The sequence below is a fragment of the Hylobates moloch genome, unplaced genomic scaffold, assembly GCF_009828535.3.
Source record: "Hylobates moloch isolate HMO894 unplaced genomic scaffold, HMol_V3 SCAFFOLD_11, whole genome shotgun sequence".
NCBI lineage: Eukaryota > Metazoa > Chordata > Mammalia > Primates > Hylobatidae > Hylobates > Hylobates moloch.
This window is the reverse complement of record NW_026652286.1, coordinates 80,414,113-80,425,959: the sequence shown is the minus strand read 5'-3', so window position 1 is coordinate 80,425,959 and position 11,847 is coordinate 80,414,113. Positions and strand designations below refer to the sequence as shown.

Genomic DNA, 11,847 nt, shown 5'->3' with positions numbered 1-11,847 from the left:
TTACATTATATCACTTTCTTTTCCTTCTGTTTCCCTCCTTTTTTTGGTGGTGGTGGTCGGGGGGACAGAGTCTTGCTATGTCACCCAGGCTGATGTGCAATGGCGCGAGCTCTACTCACTGCAACCTCTGCCTCCCGCGTTCAAGTGATTCTCCTGCCTCAGCCTCCTGAGTAGCTGGGATTACAGGTGTGCACCACCATGCCCGGATAATTTTTGTATTTTTAGTAGAGATGGGATTTCACCACGGTGGCAAAACTGGTCTCGAACACCTGACCTCATGATCCACGTGCTTCGGCCTTCCGAAGTGCTGGGATTACAGGTGTGAACCTCCATGCCTGGCCTCTGTTTCCCTCCTATGACACTGTGATTACATTATGGCCCGCAGGATAATCTCTCCATCTCACGGTGTGTAACTTAATCACATCTGCAAAGTCCATTTTGCCACTCAAGGCAACATTCACAGGTTCTAGGGATTAGGACGTGGATATTTTGGGGGACATTATTCAGCTTGCTACAATGTCTAAATTCATCTTTTAATCTCATGTATTTATACAAAGGCATACAATTGACATAACAGGGACTCTATTGGCGGGCGCGGTGGCTCACACCTGTAATCCCGGCACTTTGGGAGGCCGAGGCAGGTGAATCACGAGGTCAGGAGATCGAGACCAACCTGGCCAACATGGTGAAATCGTGTCTCTACTAAAAATACCAGAATTAGCCGGGCATGGGCGTGTACCTGTAGTCCCAGCTACTTGGGAGGCTGAGGCAGGAGAATCGCTTGAACCAGGGAGTTGGAGGTTGCAGTGAGCCGAGATTGAGCCACTGTATTCCAGCCTGACAAAGAGAGACTCTGTCTGAAAAAAAAAGGGAGGGGGACTCTATTATATGTGCCAGAGTTTTTTTTTTGTGTGTGTGTGTGGTTTTTTTTTTTAAGAGACTGTCTCACTATGTTGCCCTAGGCTGGTCTGAAACTCCTGAGTTCAAACAATCCTCCTGCCTCAGCCTCCTGAAATGTTGAGATTACAGGCGTGAGCTACTGCGCCTGGTCCCCCACCCTCTTTTAAAGTTACTTGTGTTGACGTGTATCTTCTATTTTTCTTCATACTCACATAATCAAACATAGTAGTCCTCCCTTATGTTTCAGGACCCCTGGTGGATGTCTGAAACTGCAGAGAGTATTTAGCCCTATACAGTATACACTTTTTTCCTACACATACCTATAATAAAATTTATAAAATTGGCATAGTAAGAAATTAACAACTCATAATAAAATAGAATAATTATAACATACTGTAATAAAAGTTATGTGAATGTGGTCTCTCTTTCAAAATATCTTACTATCCTCTAGTCACCTATTTTGAGAGGGTAATTGGCTGTGGTAACTAAAACTGTGGAAATCAAAACCTCAGGTAAGGAGGTGACTACTGTATATATTGCAAATAAAAAATCAAATTTGGTTAAGGAGAGACTTTATTTGAAGGGATTATTGCAAATGGGGATGGGTGGAGACTGTGCGGAAGGGTTCCTGCAGTAGGAGGAGGGGGTCTATTCCCTACTGGTGGGAAGTGGAATGAAAAGGTGGCTCTTCATTGGATAATAGATCAGAGAATGTTTCACCCTGAGGCCAACTTCTCAGGAGGGGCTATTAAGGAGGGGTTACCTGCAGCTCAGGGTCAGAGTGGGTGAAAGTTCAGAGGGAAATTCAACTTACTTACTTTCTTTCTTTCTTTCTTTCTTTCTTTCTTTCTTTCTTTCCTTCCTTCCTTCCTCTTTCCTTCCTTCCTTCCTTCCTCCCTCCCTCCTTTCTCTCTCTCTCTCTTTCTTTCTTTCTTTCTTTCTTTTTCTTTCTTCTCTCTTGACAGTCTTACTCTGTTGCCTAGGCTGAAGTGCAGTGGCACGATTTCGGCTCACTGAAACCTCTGCCTCCCGGGTTCAAGCAGTTCTCCTGCCTCAGCCTCCCGAGTAGCTGGGATTACAGACGCACACCAAAACGCTGGGCTAATTTTTGTAGTTTTAATAGAGACGGGATTTCGCCATGTTGGTCAGGCTGGTCTCGAACTCCTGACCTCAGATAATCTGCCCGCCTCGGTCTTCCAAAGCACTGGGATTACAGGCGTGAGCCACCGCGCCCGGCCTAGGAAGGTTACTTAATTGTCATTATTTTCCACAGGGCTCAGGTAGAATTCAACGTTGTCAATATGCAGGGTTAAATGAGTTGTTTACTTTACAAAAGTGACATCTTAAATGTGCTTCTAATGTCCTCTTGTTTCATGATATGCTTGTATTATAATACTTAATTAGTCTCTACGGATGACCGCGTTCTTAGTTTCAAAGGTTTTTTTGAGGTTCCTGCAGCTGCTAAACTTGGGGTTCCTGGAGCCATATTTCATTTTCGAAAGCTGTTTTTTTTTCTTAGACTCCTCTTACAGAATTGCCAGCTGGTCTGCATAGCGTGTCTATTTGAACATACGTTTATTTTGCCCCACCCCAACCCCCAAAGCATGTGGCCAGGAAAAAAAAAAAAAAAGGTCTCAACACCTTTTCTTTTGTTTTCTGGATCTCCTCCTTTCCGGAAGCAGGGGGTCGGTGACAGGAACTTTTCGACCCCAGCTTAGTGTCTCTTAATCCCTCTTTGGCCCGTGGAAGCCTCGGAAGGCGTGGCCAGGGCAGGGCATCCCAGCCGAGCGCCGGGGGTTGGCACCGTCTGTCTCCCTGGCACAGCGGAGACAACTGAATACTGAAAGACAAAACCAACACACTGCAAGGAATGAGCCACGCCTCCATACACGCCACAAAGGCAAGTTTCCAAGATCTTTTTAGGATCTTACCCATGTTTTGCAGGGAAAAGCGATACAGACCTGAAGCGCCTTCAGGTTTTTTGTTTGTTTGTTTGTTTTTCTTTAAGACGACATCTCGCTCTGTTGCCCAGGCTGGAGTGCAAAGGCTCGATCTTGGCTCACAACCGCCGCCTCCCGGGTTCAAGCGATTCTCCTGCCTCAGCCTCTCGAGTAGCTGGGACTACAGGGACCCGTCACCACGCCCGGCTAATTTTTGTATTTTTAGTAGAGACGGGGTTTCACCATGTTTCCCAGTCTGGTCTCGAACTCCTGACCTCAGGTGATCCACCCGCCTCGGCCTCCCAAAGTGTTGGGATTACAGGCGTGAGCCAACGCGCCCTGCCTGCCTTCAGTTATTTTAATGAAGCGATTTTGTACAAATCAGCCAGAGGGAGGGAGAGTGGGAGGGAAGAGGAGGGGTCAGCCAGTCCTTCCAGTTAGGAGAGTCCCGGCTCACTCACTGCTTCTAACTCACTGCTCACTCACCGCTTCTTAGCTTAGGAATCACCTACAATAACCTCGTGTCACTGTATCTTGTGATTTCAAACAAGGAACCCTAAAAACCTGAAAGGCACATTGGGTAACGCTCAACAATAAGGCTCGGCTGCCAAGACGAAAAAAAAATTGCCCTTTCTCCTCCTGCCACCCTGGAGGTGCCAGGTTGTAATCTGCAAATGTATTGTCTGGCCCTTAGGGCTTGACAGTTAATGATTGGTCGTTGAAGGAGCCGGGCGGAGGAGCGAGAGGGACGCGAGCAAGCGAGCGAGGGAGGGAGCGCAGGGCCCGAGCGGAGCCCCAGCCGGCCGCACAGGCGCCGCCTCCCGTCTTCCGGGACCCGGCACATCGGGGGTTTTGGGCGCCGATGGAGGCAGACTCGCCGGCGGGCCCCGGCGCCCCAGAGCCCCTCGCGGAGGGAGCGGCGGGCGAGTTCTCCAGCCTGCTGCGCAGGATAAAAGGCAAACTCTTCACCTGGTGAGTGGAGGGCGCGCGCTGCAGCTTCGCTGGGGCGCGGGGGCGGCTGCGGGCCCTGCGCGCACGTGGACACGGAGCACACGCTCTGAGGCCCCCAGCAGGGAGGCAGAGGTGGCGGCCGCACGGACTTCGGTTCGGGGTTCAACACGCGCACCAGGGATGGTGCGCTTCACCTGGCCTCGGGAAGCATTTGGTGCGTCTCCCTCGGCTCCCGTTTCCAAATCATGGCAATGTATTTTAGAGGATTTGGGGGGAAATCCGCCCTGTTGGCACTGTTAGGTCGGTCCTCTGGGGCGTTCCGCCGTGGAGGGACGAGGTCCCCAGGGATGGTGTGAAGGAGGAGTGCCCACCTCGGGCTGGGCAGGTGGGTGAGCGCCACTTCCTGGCGCCGGCGCCCTCATTCCGTCTGCTGCCGAGCCCGCCAGAGTGGGTGCGGTGATTCAAGAGTTGACCGAAGTGAGAAAACCTGGTTAAGTTTTGTGCTGCTGCCGGGCGGGAGACCAGAGCAGTCTCTCTCTTCCTGGGCCTGAGCGAGGTGACAGCCACCTCCAGGGCTGGGGTCCAGGGAAGGCTGTTTGTGGTATCACTATGCTCTGTGCAAAGTAGGGACAAATGTTTTTAAGGAGTGGGCAGCGACTCTAGAAAGCGTTTCTGTGGTTGCTGGAGGACTTGCACTCTGGAAATGAGAGAACCCAGGACCTAAATAGTGAAAGACATTTATTGGGCATTCGCTCTGTGTCAGGTACTGTGCATAACAATTTATATGGATAATATCAGCTAATCCTCACCACTTTAGGAGATGGTACTATTGTTATATCCACTTTGCCGCTGGAGAAACAAAGAAGGCTAAGCAATTTGCCCAAGGCCACAAGATGATCTTTAAGGGGTGATGCGTTCAAGCCCCGGTCTAAACAGCGTTGGCCACTGACAACTCATGAAACAGACGTTTGATTTTTTTTCATATTAACAAAGCGAATTTCCCTTTAACGATTGTGAAAGATAGTCCTGAAAAGCCATACCATTTTAAAAACGAGATCGATAAAGGTGTAAGCATTTTTTATCATATAAATATAGTTTGAAATTGATGCACGTGTTTAAAGGGGAAAGCTGGCCAAAAACCACCTTGTAGCATCCAGTTGTGTATGTCCTGATGGATTTGTTAAAAGTTCTCAGCTGGGAGGCAATTCAGTGTAATGGCTAATGGCACTCACATTCTGAACTCAAATCCTGGCTGGGGGACCTTGGAAAAGTCAGTTCTCTGTGCTCCAGTTCCCTCCCTTCCCTCCCTCTCTCCCTCCCTCCTTCCCTCCCTCCCTCCCTCCCTTCCTTCCTTCCTTCCTTCCTTCCTTCCTTCCTTCCTTCCTTCCTTCCCTCCCTCCCTCCTTCCCTCCCTCCCTCCTTCCCTCTCTCCTTCCTTCCATCCGTCCTTCCTTCAACAAGTCAGTTATCTGTGCTCCAGTTCCCTCCCTCCCTCCTTCCTTCTTTGTTCCTTCCTTCCTTCCTTCCTTCCGTCCGTCTGTCTTAGACAAGTCACTTAACTTCTCTGTGCTCCAGTCTCCCTCCCTCCCACCCTTCCTTCCTCCCTTCCACCCTTCCTTCCGCTGGGTGACCTTGGACAAGTCAGTTCTCTGTTCTCCAGTTCCCTCCCTCCCTCCCTCCCTTCCTTCCTTCCTACCTTCCTTCCTTCCTGCCTTCCTTCCTTCCTGGACAAGTCAATTCTCTGTGCTCCAATTTCCCTCCCTCCCTCCCTTCCTTCTTGGACAAGTCACTTAACTTCTCTGTGCTCCAGTCTCCCTCCCTCTTTTCCCTCCCTCCCTTCCTTCCTTCCTTCCTCCCTCCCTCCCTTCCTTCCTTCCTTCCTTCCTTCCTCCCTCCCTCCCTCCCTTCCTTCCTTCCTGATGGAGTTTCATTCTGTCACCCAGGCCTGAGTGCAGAGGCTCCATCTCAGCTAACTGCAACCTCAACCTTTTGGGTTCAAGCGATTATTCTGCCTCAGCCTCCGAAGTAGCTGGGATTACAGACATGTACCACCACGCCTGGCTAATTTTTTCATACTTTTAGTAGAGATGGGGTTTCCCCATGTTGACCAGGCTGGTCTTGAACTCCTGACCTCAAGTGATCCACCCACCTCTGCCTCCCAAAGTGGTGGGATTACAGGCGTGAGCCACCACGCCCAGCCTGTGCTCCAGTTTTCTTATTTGTAAAATGGAGATAATCACAGTACCTACCTTGTAGGGCTGTTACAAGGATTAATTGGGTGACTATGCAGGAGAGGGCAGACAGAGCCTGGCTCCTTTCAGTGCTCTATATGGGTTAGTTATCACCATTAGCTCTCTCTATTCTTGGGTGATGGGAACATGTGGTGATTGCTTCAGGAGATGCCAGTGGCCTTGAGGTCGGGGCAGATGATATGGCAAGATGTATGTTTAACAAGATGTGATAAGAATTAACAATGATTTTCTTTTCTTTTCTTTTTTTTTTTTTTTTAGACAGAGTTTTGCTCTTGTTGCCCAGGCTGGAGTGCAGTGGCACGATCTTGGCTCACTGCAACCTCTGCCTCCCGGGCTCAAGTGATTCTCCTGCCTCAGCCTCCTGAGTAGCTAAGGATTGCAGGCGCCCGCCACCATGCCCGGCTAATTTTTAATAGAGACAGGGTTTCACCATGTTGGCCAGGCTGGTCTTGAGCTACTGACCTCAGGTGATCCATCCACCTCAGCCTCCCAAAGTGCTGGGATTACAGGCGTGAGCCACTGTGCCTGGCCTGATTTTTTTTTTTTTTTTTTCTCTCCTAATGTTCTGATACTTTTGGAATCCGGGTATGTTTTATAATCAGTCTAGTAGCCTCCTAAATATGAGATTTCTTTTGTCTATGAATGTCCTTTTTATGTATCTCTTTGAGGGCTTTTTCCTTTCTTGTGGAATAGCGGTTGTGGGTATTTTTTTTTTTTTTAGACGGAGTTTCACTCTTGTTGCCCAGGCTGGAGTTCAGTGGCGCAATCTCGGCTCACTGCAACCTCCGCCTCCCGGGTTCAAGCTATTCTTCTGCCTCAGCCTGCCAAGTAGCTGGGATTACAGGCATGCATCACCACAGCCGGCTAATTTTGTATTTTTAGTAGAGATGGGGTTTCTCCATGTTGGTCAGGCTGTTCTCGAACTCCCAAGCTCAGGTGATCCGCCCGCCTCGGCCTCCCAAAGTGCTGGGATTACAGGTGTGAGCCACATGCCTGGCCATGGACGAAGTTCTTTAACAGCAGAAATGGTGTCTTTTTCTTTTTTATATCTACCACAACCCTTAGCACATGAATGAATGAATGAATGACTGAGGGATGACAAAGGTTCTCAAGTCTTCCTTTCCATTCTGCCTCCCTCCCTGAACTCTTCCCTTTATTGGTCTTTATTCCAAGGGTCTCGGGCTAAGCTTCTTGTTTAGTTGGCTGGGCTCTTTTGTTTTTTTTTTTTTTTTTTTTGAGACGGAGTCTTGCTCTGTCGCCCAGGCTGGAGTGCAGTGGCGCGATCTCGGCTCACTGCAAGCTCCGCCTCCCGGGTTCACGCCATTCTCCTGCCTCAGCCTCTCCGAGTAGCTGGGACTACAGGCGCCCGCCACCACGCCCGGCTAATTTTTTGTATTTTTAGTAGAGACGGGGTTTCACCGTGGTCTCGATCTTCTGACCTCGTGATCCACCCGCCTCGGCCTCCCAAAGTGCTGGGATTACAAGCGTGAGCCACCACGCCCGGCCTGGGCTCTTTTGTTAATTAAAGTTTCCATTCCTACCTCTGGCAGCCATCCAAGCACTTGGATTTTGGATTGCAGTTTCTCTTTATCTGACCCAGCAATCAGAAAAGAGTGGTTTACCAGATATCCAGTACCCCTAATACTCAATATTTTAAGCTTTGTTGTCAAAACTCATGTCCCAAGTTTGAGTAGCTTTGTGAATCCCCACCTGTGGCCAGGGAACCAAGGGTGGGAGAGTGTAGAAAGAGGTTGGTGAATGGATATGATGTGTTATCACCATATAGGCAAGATACAGAGAGAGATTTATAACCACATAGCTCATTTATACTCCTTTTACCAAAAGGGGGCAAGAAGAGCCTTTTTGGGCAACGGGGTACTAAATATAGGGAGAAGATTGGGGCCTAGAGCTTGTTATGTTTTCATTATGAGGAGGATATGTTCTAAGTGACCCCGACTCTTAATATACCTGCCCCCATAGGGTACAGACAAGTTTTCTCTATGATTAGGAATATCAGATCACTCATTCAATAAAAGTTTATTGAACACTTACTATGTGCCAGGCGTTCATGATAATGAGAACCATATATTCCTTAGTGGAGTCTGTAATTTTGGCTTTTGCGATTTATTGCTGTCAACTCAAGTGAAAAATATTGTGATAGAAGACCATGGACTTCCAGGAGTATCTGAGAATACTTATTTGTTTATTATTATTATTATCATTTTTTGAGACAGGGTCTTGCTCTGTTGGCCAGGCTGGAGTGCAGTGGCTGGTCATGGCTTACTGCAGCCTCGACCTCCCTGGCTCAAGTGATCCTCCCACCTCAGCCTCCTTAGTAGCTGGGACTACGGCATGCACCGCCATGTACTACTAATTTTTTATTTTTTTTTCCATAGAGATAGGGTTTCACCATGTTGCCCAGGCTGGTCTCAAACTCTTGGGCTCAAGTGATCCACCTACCTCGGCTTTCCAAAATGTTGGGATTACAGGAGTGGGCCACTGCGCCTGGTATTATTATTTAATTGTATACTGTCAGTTTACATTCTGACACATAGATCCTAATTTATTCATGGATATGTTTTTAATTTTTAATTTTAGTTTTTGTAGGGACAAAATCTTACTACGTCACTCAGGCTGATCTTGAACTCCTGGGCTCAAGCAGTCCTCCCGTCTTGGCCTCCTAAAATGTTGGGATCACAGGCATGAGTCACTGCACCAGGCCTATTCATATATTTTAAAAACGCGTATTCCTTATAACAACCATCAACTTTGTATCTCTAGCAAAAACCTTTATTATTTTATATATTTATATTTTTCCTGTCAAATTGATGGTAAGCTTTTCGAGGGCATGGATTTTATCATATTCCTTTTGTAGCAGAGTGCTGGACATGGTTTATACATTGATTCTTTCAATCACCAAGCCTTGGACATCTGTAATGTTCTAGGCTTCAGACTAGTCTCTTTGGCCATAACGAATAGGACTAAGTTCCTGCTCTAGAGAAAGCTCATAATCAAATTATGGTAAAAAGTTATGATAAGTGCTATAAAGATAAGTGCAAGGTTCAGCAATGGCACAAAAAAGGGCAGAGACCAAGTCTACCAGGGTGAGATAGGGTTGGGGAGCTTGAGAGGGAAGGTGATCGGGATTATGAAGCCTGAATGAGTTTTCCAGGTGGCCTAGGTGAGGAAGGGTAGTCTAGGCTTGAAAGTGCCAGAAAGTGTTTTGCTTAAAGAACTTCAAGTAGCTTGGTGTGAAGGGGGCATGGGCTGGAGGAGGGAAGGATAATAGGTGGTCAGTCTACACCCACATTCCTTTGTTTTTTTGAGATGGAGCCCTAGGCTGGAGTGCAGTGGCATGATCTCCTGAGTTCAAGCGAGTCTCCTGTCTCAGCCTCCTGAGTAGCTGGGATTATAAGCATGGGCCACCATGCCTGGCTATTTTTTTTTTTTTTTGAGATGGAGTCTTGCTCTGTTGCCCAGGCTGGAGTGCAGTGGTGCGATCTTGGCTCACTGCAGCCTCCGCCTCCTGGATTCAAGTGATTCTCCTGCCTCAGCCTCCCTAGTAGTAGCTGGGATTACAGGCGCATGCCACCATGCCTGGCTAATTTTTGTAGTTTTAGTAGAGACAGGGTTTCACCATGTTGGCTAGGTTGGTCTTGAACTCCTGACCTCAGGTGATCCGCTCATCTTGGCCCCCTCCAAAATGCTGAGATTACAGGCGTGAGCCACTGCGCCCAGCCAGTTTAATTTTGTATTTATTTTATTTTTTTTTTGAGGTGGAGTCTCGCACTGTCACTCCAGCTGGAATGCAGTGGCGTGATCTCGGCTCACTGCAACCTCCGCCTCCTGGGTTCAAGTGATTCTGCTGCCTCAGCCTCCCGAGTAGCTGGGATTACAGGCGCCTTGTCACCACAGCGGTGCCTGTCACCACACCCAGCTAATTTTTTGTATTTTTAGTAGAGACAGGGTTTCACCATGTTGGCCAGGCTGGTCTCAAACTCCTGACCTCTTGATTCGCCTGCCTCGGCCTCCCAAAATGCTGGGATTACAGGTGTGAGCCACTGTGCCTAGCCAATTTTGTATTTTTAGCAGAGTTGAGGTTTCACCATGTTGGCTGAGCTGGTCTTGAACTCCTGGCCTCAAGTGATCTGCCTCCCTTGGCCTTGCAAAGTGCTGGGATTACAGGCGTGAGCCACCACGCCCGGCCAACACCCACACTCCTTGTTATTGTCTAGCAACAGGTCTAGGATACACCTGTGCTTTCTCCTTTCATTTTGGTTTCCACCTTCCAAAGGGTAAAGTCCTAGACATTTTTGAAGGAGTCATTTAGTTGTGCTTAACTGTGCAGACTTTATTCAATCAATAGACATCTATTGAGCACTTACTGTGTATGCAGCATAAATCCTAAGCTGGTATGTAGCCCTGCTGAAGGGTATTGTTTTATAGTGTTATTTAAACAAAGATAGGGATCTTAAAGTTAGGAATCTTTTGTGGCTTGTGCAGTTCCCTGTGGAATTGGGGAACTCTGGATTCTACTAGTCTCCATAAATTCTCCTCCCTTCCCCCTTTTTCCTATGAAATTATTTAGTATCCGCGCATTCTACTAGACTCCAGGAATCAGGAATCATATCTAGCTATGGCCATTGTATATTCTGATTGTTACATTACTGACCTTGCAATAGATATTGCATGGGATGCATGGCTGAGAATGAATCCTTAATACCAATAGGCATTGCATAAAAGATTACATCTCTTTTTTTAGAAAAAATTTCCACTCTGCATTATATGTTTGTGACCCAGTCATGTTGTTTTGTTCATCTAGTGTGGTTTTTTTTTTTTTTTTTTTTTTTTGAGACGGAGTCTCACTCTCGCCCAGGCTGGAGTGCAGTGGCGGGATCTTGGCTCACTGCAAGCTCTGCCTTCTGGGTTCGCGCCATTCTCCTGCCTCAGCCTCCCGAGTAGCTGGGACTATAGGCGCCTGCCACCGCGCCCAGCTAATTTTTTTTGCATTTTTAGTAGAGACGGGGTTTCACCATGGTCTGGATCTCCTGACCTTGTGATCCACCCGCCTTGGCCTCCCAAAGTGCTGGGATTACAGGCGTGAGCCACCGCACCTGGCTTTTTTTTTTTTTAATTTATTTAAAAAAAAATTTTTTTTGAGACGGAGTTTCGCTTTTGTCACCTAGGCTGGAGTGCAATGGCGCGATCTCCAGTCACTGCAACCTCCGTCTCCTGGGTTCAAGCCATTCGCTAGCCTCAGCCTCCCAAGTAGCTGGGATTACAGGCGCCCGCCACCATGCCTGGCTAATTTTTGTATTTTTAGTAAAGACGGAGTTTCACCATGTTGGCCAGGCTAGTCTTGAATTCACAACCTCAGGTGATCTGCCCACCTCAGCCTCCCAAAGTGCTGGGATTACAGGCGTGAGACACTGCACCCAATTAACCTTAGCCTTCTTGACATTTTGAGTTTACTAATTCCTTATTTTTTTTGGAGAGGGAGTCTCATTCCAGGCTGGAGTGCAGTGGCATGATCTCGGGTCACTGTAGCCTCCCCCTCTTGGTTCAAACGAATCTCCTACCTCAGCCTCCCGAGGAGCTGGGATTACAGGCGCCTGCCACCACATTCCGCTAATTTTTGTATCTTTAGTAGAGATGGGGGTTTCCACCATGTTGGCCAGGCTGGTCTCGAACTCCTGACCTCAAGTGATCCATCCACCTTGGCCTCCCAATGTGCTGGGCTTATAGAAGTGAGCCACTGCTGGGCGCGGTGGCTCACGCTTGTAATCCCAGCACTTGGGAGGCCG

At 48.2% G+C, this 11,847-nt stretch overlaps 1 protein-coding gene across 2 annotated transcripts in view; it reads left to right on the top strand.

Annotated features, from left to right (window-relative positions):
• The first annotated feature begins 3,514 nt into the window (after positions 1 to 3,514).
• The window catches only part of SLC35F2 (solute carrier family 35 member F2), a 71,759-nt gene continuing 63,426 nt past the window's right edge, over positions 3,515 to 11,847 (top strand). The window contains exon 1 of one of the 2 annotated variants that reach the window (XM_032167300.2): positions 3,515 to 3,812. In XM_032167300.2, coding sequence (XP_032023191.1) covers positions 3,703 to 3,812 — 110 coding nt within the window. In that variant the 5' untranslated portion in view covers positions 3,515 to 3,702. The remainder of the gene's footprint in view (positions 3,813 to 11,847) is intronic. The other variant, XM_058446927.1, reaches the window with a different exon arrangement.